Below are 20117 nucleotides of genomic sequence, written 5' to 3'. Positions count from 1 at the left end.
GCTGGTAAAATGTTTGTAATCAAAGGACATCGCGAATCACAACGGCCGTTTGCGGTTGCTAGGTTTAATGCGTGCTGTTGTTGCATTTACTAATTTCCGACCTGAGCAATTTATGGGAATAGAAACCAGGCCAAGAGCAAAGGTACTATTGCATTCGTCACGCTTCGCATTGCGGGTTTTGAACATGTATGATTCACACGCTTCCAACTGTAACAAATTATCGTCCTTTTGTGTTAAACGTACGTGGTCAATACTTAACGTTTGTTCATTTTTAGAGTTCCTATTCCAATATGGTTGCAACAAACTTGAAAAAGCGGACAAAAAATTAAAGACAGAGGAGTCCAGATTTTTATACCCTATAGGGCATTTGTTTGTAACTAAAAAACTTGAAATGATTGACTCGTAGTTTACTTTTAGATATTGCTGTCATATACAGGGTGAGATAAAAAAAATGCAACAAAGTCAATCGCCATAATTTTTACATTTTTTTAACAGCATCAAAATTTAGAATAAGTTTAGATTTATTCGAATTTGTCACCTTTGGCACGAATTTTGGCCTTCAAACGGCCGTCACACGCTGCCCGAATATTGCTCTGCGATATTTTGGCCCATTCCCTGCAAAGTGCTTGTTTGAGGTGATCAACATTTTGGTATTTTTTTGTGCTAACCTTGCTTTCCAAAATACTCCAGATTGGTATGCGAGATTTTGATGACCATTGTGTGCTGGAAATAAAGCGAGGAACTTCATTTTGTAACCATTCTTGGGTGGCGCGTGCTGAGTGCGATGGTGCTGAGTCCTGTTGGAATGTCCAAAGTCTGCGGTCAAAATGTTTGCGTGCCCAAGGCATTAATACATCCTCCAGAATATTTTCGAGATAATATTCGGCATTTATTCTGATGCAACGATCGATTAATATGAGCGGAGAGCGACCATCGGCTTTTATGGTGGCCCACACATCACCATGGCCGGCACTTGGGTTCTGGTGGCCAACCGGAAGTGCACATTTTCAGCTGACCTCTTTGGCAAGTAAACACAATCATTTTGTTTGTTTACAAACTACTGGACAACGATTTTTTTTTATCGGAGAATCCAAATTCGACAGTTCACCGCTTTCGACCAAGCGAAGGAACTCTTTTGAGTCTCTTTTCTTTCTGTTGCGGTGTAAGTTCTTGTAATTTTTGGATTTTCAATGGCTTTACCCCGAGCTTAATTTTCAATATTAGCCGAATGGAATATTGCGATATGTTCAGCTCACGAGCCATTTTTCGGCCACTGCAACGAGGGTTTCGATCAAGTCGCTTCTTTTCTGTTCGAACCATTTCTGCTGATGTTGCTGTTTTCTTCCATCCACATCCACGTTGGGCTACGCTTCCAGTATCACGGTAACGCGCGATGGTACGAGACACAAAAGATTTATTCACATTTAAATGCTGGAGTGCTCTAACGATAGCCACTTGTGGTTTTCCAGCCAAATATAAAGAAATCACACTATCACGCTTGAATTGGTTGCAGTTTTTTCATCTCACCCTCTATAGTGCGAATTTCCAACGTTTTGGTGCATCTATTATACACTCCATCTGTGACCCTCATTCCAAATTTATGAGTTCTAGCTCTACTGCTTCCTCAAATACAAAGAGTACCATATTTATTACATTTCTATACTTTTCGTACCGCTCTAGTACGGGTCAAGAGTGATCCTCAGCCAAAATTTCAAGACTCTAATATCAGCCATTTTGCCTGGGCGTTGATGAATGGTCAGGCGATTACTGTACTCATTTATTAATGAAGATATCGTTGGGTGCGCTTAAAAGTATGCTATAAAATGATAAAGATAGATTTGAACCAGTAAAGAAAGTCTTAAAGTCGGGCGGGCCGACTTTATGATACCCTACACCACTTTGCTAATTTAGTAGAGCTCCGCATAAAAATTAAAAGTTTGTATGGGAGAATTCAATCATACACGCTATGATTATAATTATAATTTAAAGTTCAAAGGACTAAATATGCCGAAGCATTTGTATCTTTTAAATTCGGACTTGTATTGCCCATTTGGTGCACAATTAATTTAAAATCGGATAAAGATATATATAGGAGCTATATCCAAATCGGAACCGATCTCCATAAAATTTCGCAAAGATATTTCTGAGCTGTATTTGATATCTTTCCCTGAATATCGTTGTTACGGAGTGCATATTACGGCTGTGGGTAACAAATATAACAAATCGGATGAACAGTATATATGGGAGCTATAGCGATATCTGAGCCGATCTTCACCAAATTTGACATACTAGCTTTTAGAATAAATTCGATCCAAACGAATTCCATTTGGACAAATATTAGACGTTTGGTGCTCAATATAAGGTAAATCGGACGAAGTTATATATGGGAGATATATCCAAATCTGAACCGATCTCGATAAAATTTGGCACATGTATTTCTGGGCTGTATTTGATATATTTCCCCAAATATTGTTGTAACGGTTGCGAAAGACAAAAATAACAAATCGGATGAACAATATATATGGGAGCTATAGCTATATCTGAACCGATTTCGATCAAATTTGGCATACTTATTTTCAGGCCTAATTTGGTTATATCTGCAAAATTTCATACTATTCGGGCTGATATTACACGTTTGGTGCACAATAAAAGGCAAATCGGCCGAAAATATATATGGGAGCTATATCTAAATTTTGACCGATTATCTCCAATTTCAATAGGGTTCTTCCTTGGGCCAAACAAATGATTTGTGCAAAATTTCATCTGGATAGGGCAATAATTGCGAGCTGTACTTTGTTTACAAAAATACATGGACAGACGGACGGACATGCATAAATCGACTGAGAATGCGATTCTATGCAGATCATCAAAAGGAACTATGGGTCTATCTCGTTTCCTTTTGCCTGTTACAAACAAAGCTGTTAACTTTCACCAAAATAGCTATAAAACAAGTAAACAAGAAGTTTAATCCAGTTGGGCCGAACTGAGATTCAGAATTCGAGCAAGTCAATCGGACGGACATTGTTAAATTGATATTTCTCTGATGAAAAATATTTTTATTTTTATGGGTCTAGTGGAGTATTTCTACGAGTTCCAACAGAATCACAACGTTAATATACCCTCCATACCTCGACCTTCTTGAATTCTTTCAGTCTATTTCCATTATATATTTTTAAATTGTCAGATTTACTTTTTTGAGAACAATCTCCCACGACGCGTCTCCTTATAATTAATTCTAAAAAGGTTTATTGAACGTTGTTGGAAATTTGACCATTACATCGATCTAACTTACTACAATGACGGTGATTTTTTAACGTCTAAGCTTTATAAACATACAGACTTTATGCACGACGGCAATGACACATTGACCCAGAAAATTTTAAAATAAAAAACAAACGTTGTAAAGCTTTCTATTGTTTCTACGCATGTAACATATCCCAGTAGATATTAAAATGAAACTGATTACCCCGTTCGCCCATATGCATATACGTTTATACTACACAGATACATATTGACATTTTTTTCCACCAGCTTGGTATTTAAATACGTATGCTAATTATTTAAAATTCCGAAACATAGAATTCGTGATGAAATATCTGAGGGAAAATGTTGGGAAACTACAACTACAACATTAATTTGTTCACGCATATTGGGTTAAATGCACGAGAGAATAGGTCGAGACCTGAAATATTCGTTCATAGTGTGTTTCAATATAATGTAAACTACCTTATATTGCTAAATGAATAATGGTGGTACGGGTAGTAATTTCGTTGTCATGCAATATTTTTTATATGAATATGAAACGAATTAAAATAGCGTTAAACCACAGGAAATCCTAAAACGTTTAAGACACTCAATGTATAAAAATAGGGGCTGTGTCAACCTGTTAATCAGGATGCAAAGACAAATTTTAAATTATACGATTTACATTTACACTAAATTGCTACCGTTATGACCAATAATGAGATTAGACCATAACAACAAGAATGTGTGTCCACTTTATATCTTGTGTGCAGAACGAAGTTATGTATCATGTATTATAATTATAATAATAAGGTGTCTCACCAAATCAGACGAAATGACAAAATTTGTTTACGATTTTTTTTTTGTTGCTTGTTTATATTTCGTACGATTCTAATCGCAATAAGTATCTCGACAACTCGTACAGATGGTCAACTGACACAATTGGAGTACCTATTTAGCCACATAGAAAACCCCGCTTTATTCAAGATCTAAAAAGTTTCCATTACTTTTGCACACTTTGCCCAAAAACCATTCCCGTATTCCAAAGAGTTGCAAATTGTTCACTTCTCTTCAAACAAAAATGACACTGTCTTCTTTACTATGAGGAATTCGACTTTTTTTAGAAATTCGAAAAGGGGCCTGACTGTTATTTAGACACGTTAACAGTAGGTTGTTATGGGTCTTCATTGAGTACAACATGTTTCAAAACTTAAACAATGTGCCAATGGCGCGAACTGAGTAGTTATGCTATATTTTTAAGTCGACTGCAATTTTTGTATTGAAATTTATCAAAAAAAATTTATCAAAATTTATCAAAAATATTCAATTTTGTTATTTTATTTTTATCAGCTTGTGATGGCGTCATTATGGTTACATGATTTTCACGTTTTTGTTCAGGATTGCAATTTTTCCGATCCTGTACTTTTCAACTATTTATGCCCTATACCACACTGTAGTCAGGGTATTATGTCTTTGTGAATTTCATGGTACAATACGGACGTAGAACAGCTTTATAAAACTGTAGAAATACAGCCCTGAGTCTATGCCCGCTTCCTGTCAGACTCATTCAAAATTATATACAACAAGTTGTTTTCATTTTTTATATTTTTCATATTTTTTTAAATAAGTTGAATAGCGCGAAAAATGAATGATATGCCTGAATTTTCTCTTAAAAATATGATCCAAACTGTTCAAACTTTCAATTTAAATTTCGGACTTAGAAAAAAATTGTAATCAGCTGGTAGCTCTAACTTACCTTTTTATTGTACCATTATTATTTATTTTTCATTAATCCAAATTCCATGAAATGCGACTAAATCGAGCCTAGAAGTCAATATGTCAAATCTGATTAAATACGGTTCAGATATAGCTATAGCTCCCATTGTTCATCTAATTTGTTATTTTTGTCCCTCACAGCCGTAATATTAATTTAAGGTAGCGCAGAAATACCTTTGCCAAATTTTACCTAGATCGGTTCAGGTTTGGATATAGCTTCCATATATATCTTCAACCGATTTAACGGTTTATTGTGCACCAAATGGTTAATATCAGCCCAAATTAAATAAATTTTGGCACATACGACCAAAATCAGCCTGAAAGAAAGTATATCAAATTTAGTTAAAATCGATTCACATATGACTATAGCTCCCATATATGTTTCATCCGATTTGGTTTCCAAGTCCCTCGCTTTTGTTAAGCAATGATATTTGGTATCAGATACAGCCCAGAAATACCTCTGCCAAATTTTATCGAGATCGGTTCAGATTTGGATATAGCTTCCAATATATCTTCATTCGATTATTGTGCACCAAATGGAAATCGATTAAGTTTGGATATACCTCTCATATATTAGTTCCCTCTGATTCCAGATTACAACTGCTCTAAAGCAGTTCGCTAAAGCGCATTCAGAAAGGATTCATAATCGGTATGATGTATTTCACATAAATTCCCCATTAAAATGTTCATTTGTTACGAGTAGCTCTACAAAATATGCATAGTGGTGTAAGGTATCAAATAGTCGGCCTCCAGACTTTTAAACTTTCTTTGCTGGTTTATTTACTGTGAGAGCATGTAACAACAAGTTTAAACAGTTTGCTATCTTGCTTCTTTTATCACTAAAAAGTAAGGGAACGGAGAACTCATCTGACTACCAATACGTGTTCAAAATGATAAATATTTGCTCCATGGCCCATATAAGGTCGAACAGTAAGCCCGTCTGACAAATAAGTTTGCTGTCCAAAGGCATAATTGTGATTTGAAATTCTAAGGGAGTCATATCACAAAAATATGTTTATTGTTATCAAAAGTAGTCTTCTTGACCGACCTAATAGAGGCCATGGTTTGCTTTATTCCAGAACTATAAGAATGTAAAACTTTTTACTACGATAACCGATTTTCCCTTCAAAAAGCAGTAGATTCTTGCAGATTGTGGAATATAGCAATTGTTAGACACATGGTACAAGGTAGGGCAGAATAATTAAATTTGCTAGAGTCTTGTGTCATGTGACTGCTGTGATGTTAGATGCCCGCGATGGTACCCTACACCACATAGTGATAAGGGTATGATGTCCTTGTGCATTTGTTTGTAACATGGAGAAGAAAGCGAGATAGACCTATAGTTACTTTTGAGGATCTTCATAGAATCACTTTCTGAGTCGATTTATGCATGTAAGTCCGTCCGTCCATGTATTTTTGTGAACAAAATGCAGGTCGCATTTATTATCCGATTGAGATGAAATTTTCCAAACCTTATTTGTTTGGTACAAGGACGAACCCTATTGAAATTGGTTAGAATCGAATCATATTCATATGTAGCTCGCATTTATATCTGCCCATTTGATGTTTAAGTCCCTCACACGCATAATATGCACTCAACAACAATGATCTTTGGTGCCAGATACAGCCCTGAAATAAGTGTTTCAAATTTCGTCAAGATCGGTTCAGATTTGGATATATCTCCCATATACATCTTCAACCGATATCTCGGGTTATTGTTCACCAAATGGACAATATCAGTCCAAATGGCCTACATATCCGACCGAATTCAGTCTAGAATCAAGTACACAAAATTTAGTAAAAATCAGTCCAGATATTGCTATAGCTCCTATATATATGTTTTATCCGATTTGGGGTTTAAAGTCACTCACATGCGTAATATGCAGAATTGCTTCTTTTTCGTTCTCGTACTTTTTCAACGATTTCCCAATTTTTGACAGTTGGCTGTCTTGCTACTTTTACCACTAAAAAGTAAGAAAACGGAGCTCCTATCGGACGACCAATTTATTGCTCCAATAAATATTAATATAATAATGTAACTCTTATCGAAGTCATATCTTGTAATATACAGCAATGCTATTTGGTTCATAGTTGGTATGATCTACTTCACATAAATTACTAATATAATTTTTTTTGTTATGGGAGCTCTACTAAATACGCATAGTGGTATAGGGTATCATATATTCGGCCCGCCTGACTTTTGAACTTTTCTTACTGGTTTGATCATAGGTCTTGGCCGTTTACACGACGTTAATTTCGTAGTGTCCTAGATCACACTTTAACCGACATATTGAAATGGATACGACCCTTTAATGGTACAAGAAACAAACGTCTAACTTCCAAATATCTACCAATAAAACAAAATACATTTGTTTAAAAATGTTGGCGCTTTCCCTGCTTTATTAACACTTATACACATTTTTGTATAATCTATGCCATGACAAATGTAGAACTTCTATAACCACCCTTGACACAAATCAGAACAAAAATATTGCACAATGTCGTCTATTGTAAATTTTGTAGCTAAAAAAAATCAAAGTATTTTACCCACATTTAACGCATGAAAGCACAATCGAACAGATGCCATTGACTCATTTGATGGTAGTCAATTCAGAATTTTTGTTACGAACGAAATGGTATCTCATCAATGTATTCTCTCTGATCAACAATTGAAACTAATTTGTTATTTTGGGGGGAAGAGGGGGTAGCAAATTATAAAATAATAAGAAAACCTACACTATCCACATTCACATTCTGATAATTGCACAAATATATAGAACAAGCGTGAATTAATTTCAATTTTTTTTCCGAACAGTCGTAAAGCCATTCTCTACAAACCCCAAGATGAGTTATTTGAGTTCAATAGGTATTGTTGATGAAACTATTGTTATGTTCCAGCAGTTTTTTTTCTACTATTTTAGATCAGTTGATGACCTAATTGTTTGTATTTTTGTTTTTCTTTTTTCAGAAATATCTCGTGTCGATATGTCACCGGCCGACGAAACATCTTATGTCTCGGGACCCTGTAAAAAGGCCTCCTACACACTGGTGGCTTTAAAATTCCTCGAATTGGTAAGTAGAACACTTTGTTTCAATTATCAATTAAATATTAATTCCACTGTCGCACATGTCTAGTGTCTCATCATATGCTGCATAGGTCTGATCGATGAACCGGCCACACATTCCAACATACGTACTTTCATCACTCCCCGCGTAATTGGTTTATGTTATGTGACCTTTGGCTGTCTTTTAATTTACTCTGCCATTTACTTAATAATGGCCCTATTCGGCGACATGTAAGTTCGACTGCTCATAGCCCTTAATTCTAAGTGGACATTTATTGAGAACAAAAATTGATTATTTGTCTGCTTTTGCAATTTTCCATTGTAGGACGCCATGGAGAACATCAGTGCTGTGGTCTTTGGTGGCATTTGTGCTGTTTGTGGCCACAACTTCACTTTTGTTCCGTGACTGGTCAGCAACAAAAGACTTAAATTACTGGCATCCGAATATGACTCGCCTGGATTTAGTATTGGCTGCAGCGTCTGTGTCATTGGTCACCGCACTCATTTTCCTTATGGACATTTTAATTACTCTACGCTTTGGCATGACCGGAGATTTAGAATGAAATTGAAAGGGTACATCACCTGTTTGTTGTTTGCATGACACACTTCTCTCACCTGTTCCAATCGAAAAGAGCAGATATAGTAACAGTTTTGTTGCGTATTAAAGTGTTATATACATTCTGTTCTATTTATCTATATATTTTTTATGTATAACAATAATCCGTCCAACCTTAGTATAACAGTCACATCATGTTAGGTTTGTGTCTAGACTTGGCCCAACCAATTTATAACTGTTAATGTTCAAATATTTAACATACCATTCGTTAACATTTTTAACTGTGCTGTAATATTTACAGTCTTCAAAGATTACAATTTACATCACATAATGTCTTTTTAAATAAATATTTACAAAAAAAACCTAAACTTATTATCGAAAAACTCGAATATTTTTCTACCATTAACTTCATTCACTTTAGTGATAATTATAATTATTTTACATGTTTTACTTCTTCTTTTAAAAAAAAAATGTACAAATAAAATACACTTATATTTTATTTCATATTTTTATAAATTTTATCTAATATATAAGATTGAATTATTTTTTTATAACAAATAAAGAAAATTACAAAAATTGAGATTGTGTTTTCATACCCTAAACCACACTGGTCAGGTACTGTTTGCGGCCAAATGTTTGCGTGAAAAGGAAGCGAGATAGACCGATAGTTCCTTTTGATGATCTGCATAGAATCACATCTTAAGTTGATTTATGTATGCCTGTCCGACTGTCAATGTATTTTTGTAAACAAGGAACAGGTCGCTTTATTGTCTGATTGAAATGAAACTTTCCACAAATAAGTTGTTTGGCCCAAGGAAAATTAAGATATTGGTCCCACATATATCTTCGTCCAATTTCAATGTTACTGTGCGCCAAATGTGTAATTCAGTCTAAAATCAAGTATTTCAAATTTGTAGAAAATCGGTTCAGATATAGCTATATTTTCCATATATAACTATCATCCGATTTGGGTTTTAAGTCCCTCACATGTGTAATATGCACTCCACAACAATGATCTTTGGTATCAGATATCAGATACAGATCGCAAAATACCTCTGCCAAATTTTATCGAGATCGGTTCAGATTTTTATGTACTTTCGATACATACCTTCATCCGATTTTCGGTTATTGTTCACCATATTTTTATATTTAACCAATTTTTTCCATTTGGTGATACTCGGCCTGGTATATCTATTGCTCCAATAAATATTTTTAACATAATTCTTATCGAAGTCATATCATGCAGTATACAGCAATGTTATTTGGTGCTAGAGGTAAAAAACCTCCGTCAAATTTATTGAAAATTCAAATACATTCCCAATATAAATTTCCTGTTACGGGAGCTTCACTAAATACGCATGGTGGTGTAGGTTATCATATCGTTGGCTTTTGAAATATCCTTGCTGTTTTTTTAGACTAATAAATTTCTTTGGCAAGTATAACAGCTTAATGGGCATCTAAACTGTTAGGATTTGTTTAATGATTCATAACATCAGTTGGGTGAATTCCAGATTAGAAGTCATGTTAGAGCCGTGCATAACGTATATAAAATATTTACTCTTCATTACCTACAACACTATGTGTTGGGGCTATTATAAGTTAGATTGGGCCAAAAATTATGTAACACCTCGAAATATTGGTCCCCGCCATAGTAAACTATATATGGATCTTCCTATCTCGCCGAGCTGAGTCAATCTAGCTATGTATGTCCGTCTGTCCACATTAATTTGCTCTAAAGGTCGAAATTATGGCCCGATTCTCATGAAATTTAGCATGGAGGTGGGGCTAGGGTCAGAATAAAAGCCTATAGTTTTTGATGATCGCATAATACTTATAGGTTAAAATGGACCAAAAAACAGAAAAATGTCTTAATTTTGCAGATGCAGGTCTCACTTCTAGACTAATCGACGCTGAGTTTAGCATGGGGCTACTGTTTAGGGCTGGTCATAAGCCTACCGTTTTGTTTGGTCATCGGACAATATTTAGCGGTTAAAATAGTCTATAGCTTTTATGTAAAAATTATGAAAATTTACACTAAACCGCGAATAGTTTTAGTCCTGGCGAAATCAAAAATGCACGAAAATGTCACTTCTGACTGTTATATCGCATATATAGCAAAATATATACAATCTCATATATCAATGAAGGTGATGTTAGTTAGACCACTTAAACCACAAGAACGCCTGAACGGATTTTCACAATTCTCACAAATTCGGAATGGCTTTTTGTCAGAAACGGATAAAATCTAAGAAAATCGCGTGAAAATATTTTTTCATGTTTGACTTACAATATTGAATTTTGCGTATGGTAATATTTTTCACCTTACAACACTATAGGGTGAGATAAAAAAAAAACTGCAACATAATTTTTACATTTTTTTTTTTTTAATTTTATTGAATGAAAGCAAAAAAAGTCGGAAATAGCATCAAATTTTAGTATAAGTCTAGATTTGTTCAATTTGGCCACCTTTGCCACGAATTATGGCCTTCAAACGGCCAATGAAACCGTCACACGCTACCCGAATGTTGCTCTGCGGTATTTTGGCCTATTCCCGGCGAAGCGCTTGCTTGAGGTGATCGACACTTTGGTATTTTTAGTGCCAACCTTGCTTTCCAAAATACTCCAGATACAATGGTCCAACGGATTGGTATTGGTGGCTGGAAATGAAGCGAAGAACCTCATTTTGTAACCAGTCGTGGGTGGTGCGTGCTGAGTCCTGTTGGAATGGCCAAAATGTTTGGGTGCCCAAGGCTCAAATACACCCTCCAGAATATTTTCGCGATAATATTTGTCATTTATTCTGATGCCACGGTCGATTAATACGAGCGGAGAGCGACCATCGGCTGTTATGGCGGCCCACACCTTCGCCATGGCCGGCGCTTGAGTTCTGGTGGCCAATCGAAGGCGCACATTTTCAGCTGATCTCTTTGGCAAGTAAACGCGATCATTTTGTTTGTTTACAAATTTCTGAACAAAGAATGTTTTCTCATCGGAAAAAAACAAATTCGACAGTTCACCACTTTCGACCAAGCGAGGCAACTTTTTATCTCTTTTGAGTCTATTTTCTTTCTGTTCTGGTGTAAGTTCTTGCACTTTTTGGAATTCCAATGGTTTTACCCCAAGCTCATTTTTTCAATATTTGTAAATGGAATATTGGGATATGTTCAGCTCTCGAGCCATTTTCGGCTACGGTTTCGATCAAGTCGCTTCTTTACTTTTCGACCCATTTCTGCTGATGTTGCTGTTTTCTTTCGTCTAATTCCTTGACGTCGGGCTACGCTACCAGTATCACGGAATTGACAGCAGTCTGAAGTAGGTTGCAGGTTTTTTATCTTACCCTGTACAGCAATGTTATTTGATGCTAAAGGTACAAAGGCCTGATCATATACATATTTACATATTTTATATTTATACGAGTTTGTTTTCAATAAGCATTTGGACGTTGCTTATAGTGGGATTAACGATAAGTAAGAAGTTTAGCATTTTTGCACCGGAAGTCACAATTTAAGCAGTCTGTCTCGGAATTTTCGCAACACTCATATAGACCAATGTTTCCGGTAATCTACAAGAGCCTTTTTGCATTTTTTGATATCATAAAAAAATCGTTTATTTTAGTAACATTACTACAATCCTGCAGGTTCTGGAATAGAGTTGTATATATATACGATTACGGTTTGTCGGATTTGATAAACCCATTATATAAAGCGAAATTTCATTTCTAAACAGTCCGTCGACAAAAATCGCAACAACGTTATTAGTTGGTAAATTTGAATATATGGACTGACGTATTTGGGTAATATCATGGTAAAATCAAGAAGATAAAGTAATTTCAAATAAGCATACCCATCTCTGAATTATATGTAAATAGCCTTGTCAAATTTCACTGCGTAAAAACTTTTCCATCTATGTTTGTGTATTTAAAATGTATTTATAAATATATTGTTTGACAATAAGGTGTTGTCAAACGAAAATTTTTGAAAAACATTGTAAACATATGTTTGCATGACCTTACCTACTTGATTCTACAAAACAATTTAACATTTTAAATATTTGTGTAAACTATGTCCACTTTTACGTTACGCTGCAAAAAAATTATTAATTTAAATTATTATTATATTTGGCATGTTCCTACAGTGAACAAACAGCTATTTTTTTGGGAGTAGATCTTATTTGTAGAACCCTATACACCGCATTTCTCGACCTTCTAGAGTCCTTTAGATCGATTTTTTCGATCGTCTAGAACCCTTGAGCAATCGTTGTTTTTGCTTTGGTTTTTATCTTTATCACAAATTTCCGCAATTTGCCGAAAAAATCGTTTCGCTTTGCTGTCTAAAAATGCAATAAAACGCGGTAAAAATTTTATTCGTAGGATTTTCACAATACATTTAAGAAACGCTCGTCAACATGAGTAGTAAGGAAGATGGATCCGAGGACCGTATGTATGAGTGTCTGGAAAAATACTTTGGTCACAAGGAGTTCAAGTCGGAATTGCAGAAAAAAGCTGTGAAAAGTGCCGTAAAAAGTGAGTACAACAACAAAAGAAAACAAAATAAGCGAATAAATTTCTGAATGTTTTGGATTCTTTTTGCGTTTGTTTTCTGGATTGTGATTGTGCCGGCAGAGAAACGTGATGTATACGTTAGCATGCCCACAGGCTCCGGCAAGTCGCTGTGCTTCCAACTTCCGGGTCTGATGTGTGATGGCAAAGTGACAATTGTGTTTTCACCTTTATTGGCTCTCATTAAGGATCAGATTGACCATTTGGGCAAGTTAAAGATTCAAGCCGATTCATTGAATTCCAAAATGGGTGTAAAGGAACGAGAACGTGTAGTCAGTGACTTGAAATCGGTGAAACCTAACATTAGATTCCTGTACATAACACCAGAACAAGCAGCTACCCAGGGATTCCAAGACATATTGGCACATATGGTAAAGTATGATAAAGTTGCCTACTTTGCTGTGGACGAAGCCCATTGTGTTAGTCAATGGGGCCATGATTTTAGACCGGATTATCTTAAACTGGGTCAGCTAAGATCCAAATATCCTTCCATAATATGGTTGGCACTAACTGCCACTGCTTCGAAACAAGTGCGTGAGGACATATTTAAGCAACTGCGTCTAAATGAGCCCATAGCGAAGTTTATTACACCCAGTTTTCGTAAAAATCTGTTCTACGATGTGGTGTTCAAGAATTCCATAGAAGACGATTTTCAACATTTGGCCGGTTTTGCCAGCCATTGTCTGGGCGACGAAGAGGAATTCAAAAAAACTGCACCTGCCAAGCGGGGTTGTGGCATAATCTATTGTCGTACCCGTGAAAATGTTGAACGTGTTGCAATGGGGGTGACACGACAAGGAATCAATGCAATAGCTTATCATGCTGGACTTAAGGGTTCAGAGCGCGTAGAAGCCCAGGAGAAATGGATGTCTGGCGAAAGTCCCATTATCGTGGCCACCAACAGTTTTGGCATGGGTGTGGACAAACCATCTGTGCGATTTGTTATACACTGGGATGTGCCACAGAATGTTGCTGCCTATTATCAGGAATCTGGTCGCGCTGGTCGTGATGGCAAGAAATCGTATTGTCGCTTATATTATGGTCGAGAGGATGCCCGTTCCATCCGTTTTCTTTTGCAAAATGACATAAATCGATCGCGTTCGTCCACATGCTCGGGTAAACAAGAAATGGCTGAGAGAGCAATGAAGAACTTCGATGATATCGTTTCCTTCTGTGAAATGATGCAGTGCAGGCATAAATTATTTTCGGATTATTTTGGGGATCCAACACCTGAGTGTGAAGACAGATGTGATGTGTGCAAGAATCCAAAGAAAATGGAGAAGGCATTGCTAACATTTCAACGTCTATGCATGGACAGTGTCTTTAAGACGGGTATATCATTAGAGGATAGTTCGGATTTGTATGAAGGTAAGTAAAAGTCATGTTGTAGAAAGGAGACACTTAACTAAAATTAAACTTATTTTTATTATATTGTTAAGGTGGTCGCGCTGCCATAAAAAGAGCTGCTGATGACTACGAAGACGATGATAGTGAAGGCTCTGGTGGTGTAAGCCATGCCAAATTGGCAAAGAAAGCTAAGAAAGAAACTGAGGATTTCATTCGCAAACAATTTCAATTGCGAAAATGTTTGGATGCGGCCCGTGAATTGGAACAAGAAGCAGGCACAGAAATTACTCGAGTACACCAGGCACAGGCAACTACAACTAAGGTTGCCGGCTTAAAGATATCAATGCGTGAAAACTATTTAACTGCACTTGTTGAAGCGCTCAAAAATAACGTGAAAGAAAGCGAGGAAGATAAACCTAAAAGTTATCTAGTTCAAAAGGATTTTGAAGCGATTGCAGCTGATATAGAATATGAATGTTTTTCCAAACAGAAGGTTGCCAACATGTATCGGCATGCTGTGGCCAAAGAGTTGTCCACAATCAAACAATTAACTTCTAAGAAACGATTAATGCCAGTGCTCATGGATTATGTGCCGAAACCGGAGAAGAAGAAAAGCGTTTGGAACGGTGGTAGTGTAGAGTATTTCGAACGTAAACTAAAAGAATTAGAAGAACAAAAACCCAAATCTAACGATAAGAAAGAGATTCCTAAGGCCCTGAGAGCTCCAAAAAGCTATAAACATGAGTCAGAAAAACAAACAACTATTGGTTCATTTTTCACAAAAAGTAAAAGTAAATCGGGAGATGAAGAAAGTGAAACATCACTCTCATCCATATCCGATGATAAAGAAATGGAGGAAAAGTTAGACATTAACAAAATCAAAGAAGAATGGTCCGATGTGGAGAGTAGCGATGCTAGTTTGGATAATAAATTGTCGATAAAGAGCGAAAACAAAAATGCGGATGTAAAACAAGAAAGCAATGAAGACAATTTAGAAAATCTCATTTCTAAAGAACAAAAGCTGAAACAAGAAATTGAAAAATTGGAAAAGGAAGAATTGGAAGCTATTAGCAGTGGTGATAGCATTGATCAATACGACACAAAGGAAAATAATGATTACAACTCCAGTTCAAAAAGTTCGAATTCACAGTCGTACGATGCTCATAAGTATGGTACACACGTTAAATCGAAAAGAACTTCACACTATAATCGAAATTCTAGAGATAAATACCAGAGTCACATTATTTACAAAACAAATGAAAAAAATAACGACAATATGGCAGAGCAAGAAGAGGATGAAGATGAAAATGACGAGACAAATGCGGACGACGATGATAATAACGGCAATATACATCCAGTGACGAAGGAAATTGAGAAAATCCTAAGTGCCAGTGAAAAGAAAACATTAGAAGCTGCAATCTCAAGTAAAGAAAAATCTAAGGAGAGATCATCGAAATCTGAAACCAAGTCCTCTTCATCAACTTCAACAACATCTGCTGACAAGTCGAAATCATCAGAACAAAGCTCAACATCACAGAAAGTCGCATTAAAACCAATTCCAAGTTCATCATCTTCCCGCTCACATTCATCATCAAATGTTTCTTCAAGTTCCTCGGCAACAAAATCTCAATCACAAATTCATCAACGAGAATCATCCAGTACGACGAAAACACTTGCCACAACTTCATCATCGACAAAATCATCACAGAGTGATCGTCATCAGGTATACAAACAAAAGACCGATGTTAGCAAAACTGTTGTCGACTACTTAAATCCATATTATAAACGTAAAATTGCTACCAAAGAATTGTTTAAGGTCCTTGCCAAACGCATTACAACTCGGGTTATTGATGGTAAATTGGGTAAGTATTTAAAATGAAAATTCTTCTAATTTTTATTTATTGAAAATACGCATTGTCAGAGTCTCTAGTTTCAGGCGGTCGGTAATTATTTTTGACAAACAAGAGTTGTACAAAAAAAAAAAAAAAATAATAATAATAATAATAAGTATAGGTTTAAAAAATCGTGTCATATATCTGAAGTAAAATTTGTTTTGTCAATTTAGATCAATATCAATTTAGGTTATGTAGAAAAGTAGTAGAAATTTCCAACCTTCGCTAAGGCAACTTGAGCAACAGCGTTAATAAAACTAAAGGTGGAGCAAGTCACGTCGATTATTATCCAATCATCGACGTTAGTAATTTTTTAATCCTAATTTTTGGAACTTGCCTTGTTAAGCTGAAAATAATATGTTTATGATTTCGAGACGAGAAAAGGAAAGCCTGAGCAATACTATGATAATCTCATTAAGCATATTTATACCCTCAGCCATATGGCTAGAGAGGGGGTATATATTAGGTGTGTCTGGTTACTTTTCCAGCAGGAATTGTCCAGCAACTTCTTTCTGAGAGAGTAAGGTAGTTTTATTCTCTTTTGCAAGGAAAATGCGAAAAGTAAACAGACGCTATTCCTGCAGAAGCTTGCAACTAATCAGCTGATTTGTCAAAACAAACCAATTTGTCCCCCATAAGGAGAATTAAAACAAAGGAACCAATACTAATTTTACAAGTTTTTTAAATAAAAATGTTGGAAATAGTCTTTTATTTTCTTATTACATATTAACATTTACGTTTTTCACATTTTGTAAAGTTGTTCTCCAAAAACAATTAGTCTTGCTAATTCCAAAACAATATTTTCAAATTAAAATCACAAAAAGAAATAAATAAACAATAGAAAACATCTGATTGAATGTCGATGAATGAGAAGAAGAAGAGTTGCAAGAGATTGCAAGAAGAAATTTTTCCAGCAAGAATTTGCAAACTCTCACTGAAAGAACTGTCAAAATTTCTCTCTCCAACCGCTCTCTTTTGCAGAACTTTCGGGTTAACAGACGACTTCCAGTAACAATTTGTAACAATTGTTACAAATTTTAGGGTAACCAGACACACCTATTATTTGATACGGCCAAACGTGACCCATCATAATAACGGTTTTAGACCATAGGTCTCTTTGGACCAAGCACGTTTCAGGACATTTGGAGTTGATGTCCGTCCGTCCATGTGTTTGTCTGGCTGGCTGGTGCGCATGATAACTCTCGAAGGAAGTATCGGATTTGGTCCAAACATGGTGTTCAGAGATGGACAATATCGATCTACCCCTTCTGGTACCTCCCCCACAAAACTTCAAAATTTTAAAAGAAAATATTTTACTGCACAAAAGGAGAAAGGATGACCCAATACTGCTCCAACTTCGCAAATCCTAATATTTAAATCAGTGCTAGGTCAGGTCCGATAATGGACAATATCGGTCCACTCCATCAAGTACCTCCCCCACAAAGGATCACCATTTTACATAATTATATCTCTCATAAAATGTAAAATAAGAGTCGGATTGTATTCAAATTTCACACATCACAATATTTTTATTAACCCAAAATCTGGTGTGAAGATGGTCCACTCTTTCTGGTACGTCCCCCACAAACGGTCAAAATTTTGAATAACCAAGAAGCTCATAAAACACGAAATTAAAATACGATTCCACCCAGACTTGGCACATCTCAATATTTCTATTACTACAAGATATGCTATAAAGATGGTAGAGATCAGACCATTTCTTCTGGTACCACCCCGCATTGGGCTCTAGATTGTGAAAAACAAAACGCTCAAAGAATGCGAAATAAGCATCCAACTCTTTTCAGATTTCACGCATACAAACATTTTTGCTAGCGCAAGATCTGTTGTGATGATGATATATATTTCCAATACTTTTATCTGTCGTAACTTGCAAAAAAGTCAGCGATTCTTCACAACTTGCCGTATCTTAATATTTCTCTTAACCAGAAACTTGAAATGAATCTGGAATTTATGATTTCTCATAAAATTGGATATAAATGTTTGATTTTCTAATTTTGTCCATTTCAATATTAGATGAAGTATGATAATGGAATACTTCTCTGGACTTTTTCTTGTACCTCACGCACATTTCAACATTTTCTAAAAACTATCACATATGTCATATAATGTAAAGGAAGTAACAAATATAGTCCCAACCTGGAACATTGCAATATTTGTATCATATTTTTTTTTTGGTCTGATATGAAATGGACAATATTGGTCCATTCGTTCGAAACCTCCTCCATAGAGGATCAAAAATTTAAATAATCATAAAAGAAGTCAAAATATATTTAAATAATCGAACATTGGCTGAGGGTATAGATCTGTCGGCCGTATCGAATTACACGTTTTAATTTGTTTTATTTATATTTATCTAAATATTGCCTAAATCACCAAGAAACATCATACAATTGTATTGAGATCATATCTACATTTAGCAGGGGGCTTAGACATACAAAACTTCTTTATTTGTTAAAAAGTCAAAAGCGAAAATATCAATGCGTTTGACCTATTTTTAATTTAGTCTTCGGGTTCTTGATATAATGTTATTTTCCGTAGATACATTTAGAAATCAGCCGGGATTCACAATGTTTTTTATTTTAATTCAAACGAAGAATATAAACACAATCATAATAAATTACTATTATTTTACTACCCATTTTGTATAAAAATTGTATTAAACATAATGTTTTCTTTTTCAGCTGTTGGCGACTGCAAAGGATATATTCGTGACACCTTTCATAAACTGAATATGATTGCCGAAGATTCTGATATTGATAAACATTTTCCAGTGGCGTAAACTTAATGAACACTGGCATCATCACTATCACCATCTATCCTCTTCCATATGTTTTGAATTTTTTATTATTATTATCTCCCATGTTTTTCTGTTTTAAGAATTTTATCTTTTTAGTCGTAAATGTTGTATTTTTACCATATTAGATATATACGCTCATGTGTTGTATACGCAACGATCGGCTCCACGATAAAAACTTCTACTTTTAGTTGTTAAGAGAATTCGTTACTGGTTTTTCAAAGTTTTTAAACTATTTTTATTGATGTTATATTCACTTCTACAATCCTTTAACTATTTTGAATATGCAATACAATACCATATTATAAAAAAAAAACTTCGTATGCAAATATTGGTATTGTAACTAAATGAAGTGCTTATACATTTAATTATCGTACACACAATAGTATACACCAACTATGTTTTACATAATGTACATTTCAAAAAATATATATTTTAATAAAAGCATATTTTCATATATGTGCATGTCGTCGCAATATAGTGATAATTTATTTCCATTTTTGGACATTTATAGATTTTTAAATCAAAGATGTGTTTAATAACGAAAACTTTGGAAGTCTTTTTATACCGTTCATTATATAAAAAAGGATATACAGGGTGAGATAAAAAAACTGCAACAAAGTCAAATGCTATAATTTTTACATTTTTTTTTTTAATTTTATTGAATAAAAGAAAAAAATGTCGGAAATAGCATCAGATTTTATAATAAGTTTAGATTTGTTCGAATTGGTCACCTTTGGCACGAATTATGGCCTTCAAACGGCCAATGAAACCGTCACACGCTGCCCGAATGTTGCCCTGCGGCATTTTGGCACATTCCCGGCGATGAGCTTGCTTGAGGTGATCAACACTGTTGTTGTTGTTG

General features: G+C 35.2%; 2 protein-coding genes across 4 annotated transcripts in view; both read left to right on the top strand.

Annotated features, from left to right (window-relative positions):
• The window catches only part of LOC101897155 (uncharacterized), a 31071-nt gene extending 22286 nt beyond the window's left edge, over positions 1-8785 (top strand). For 2 of the 3 annotated variants that reach the window (XM_059129149.1, XM_059129148.1), the window contains exons 2-5: positions 7835-7885; positions 7988-8091; positions 8155-8315; positions 8410-8785. In XM_059129149.1, coding sequence (XP_058985132.1) covers positions 7864-7885; positions 7988-8091; positions 8155-8315; positions 8410-8647 — 525 coding nt within the window. In that variant the 5' untranslated portion in view covers positions 7835-7863 and the 3' untranslated portion in view covers positions 8648-8785. The remainder of the gene's footprint in view (positions 1-7834; positions 7886-7987; positions 8092-8154; positions 8316-8409) is intronic. The other variant, XM_005178728.4, reaches the window with a different exon arrangement.
• A 4107-nt stretch (positions 8786-12892) lies between these two features.
• LOC101897447 (ATP-dependent DNA helicase Q5) lies at positions 12893-19728 on the top strand. The gene is made up of 4 exons (XM_005178729.4): positions 12893-13162; positions 13262-14566; positions 14638-16407; positions 19140-19728. The coding sequence occupies exons 1-4, from the start codon at positions 13045-13047 to the stop codon at positions 19235-19237; spliced, it is 3291 nt and encodes a 1096-aa protein (XP_005178786.2). The 5' UTR covers positions 12893-13044; the 3' UTR covers positions 19238-19728.
• Positions 19729-20117: the final 389 nt, after the last annotated feature.

This window comes from Musca domestica, unplaced genomic scaffold, assembly GCF_030504385.1.
Source record: "Musca domestica strain aabys unplaced genomic scaffold, Musca_domestica.polishedcontigs.V.1.1 6, whole genome shotgun sequence".
In the NCBI taxonomy this organism is placed as follows: domain Eukaryota; kingdom Metazoa; phylum Arthropoda; class Insecta; order Diptera; family Muscidae; genus Musca; species Musca domestica.
This window is presented reverse-complemented; position numbering and strand designations above follow the sequence as displayed.

What these genes read in the sequence shown, in the direction of transcription:
- LOC101897447 (XM_005178729.4), top strand. Translation starts at nt 13,045, where the DNA reads ATGAGTAGTAAGGAAGATGGATCCGAGGACCGTATGTATGAGTGTCTG. An exon ending in TGTGAAAAGTGCCGTAAAAA is followed by an intron (nt 13,163 to 13,261) that starts GTGAGTACAACA and finishes TTGTGCCGGCAG; the next exon opens with AGAAACGTGATGTATACGTT. An exon ending in GGTTATTGATGGTAAATTGG is followed by an intron (nt 16,408 to 19,139) that starts GTAAGTATTTAA and finishes TTTCTTTTTCAG; the next exon opens with CTGTTGGCGACTGCAAAGGA.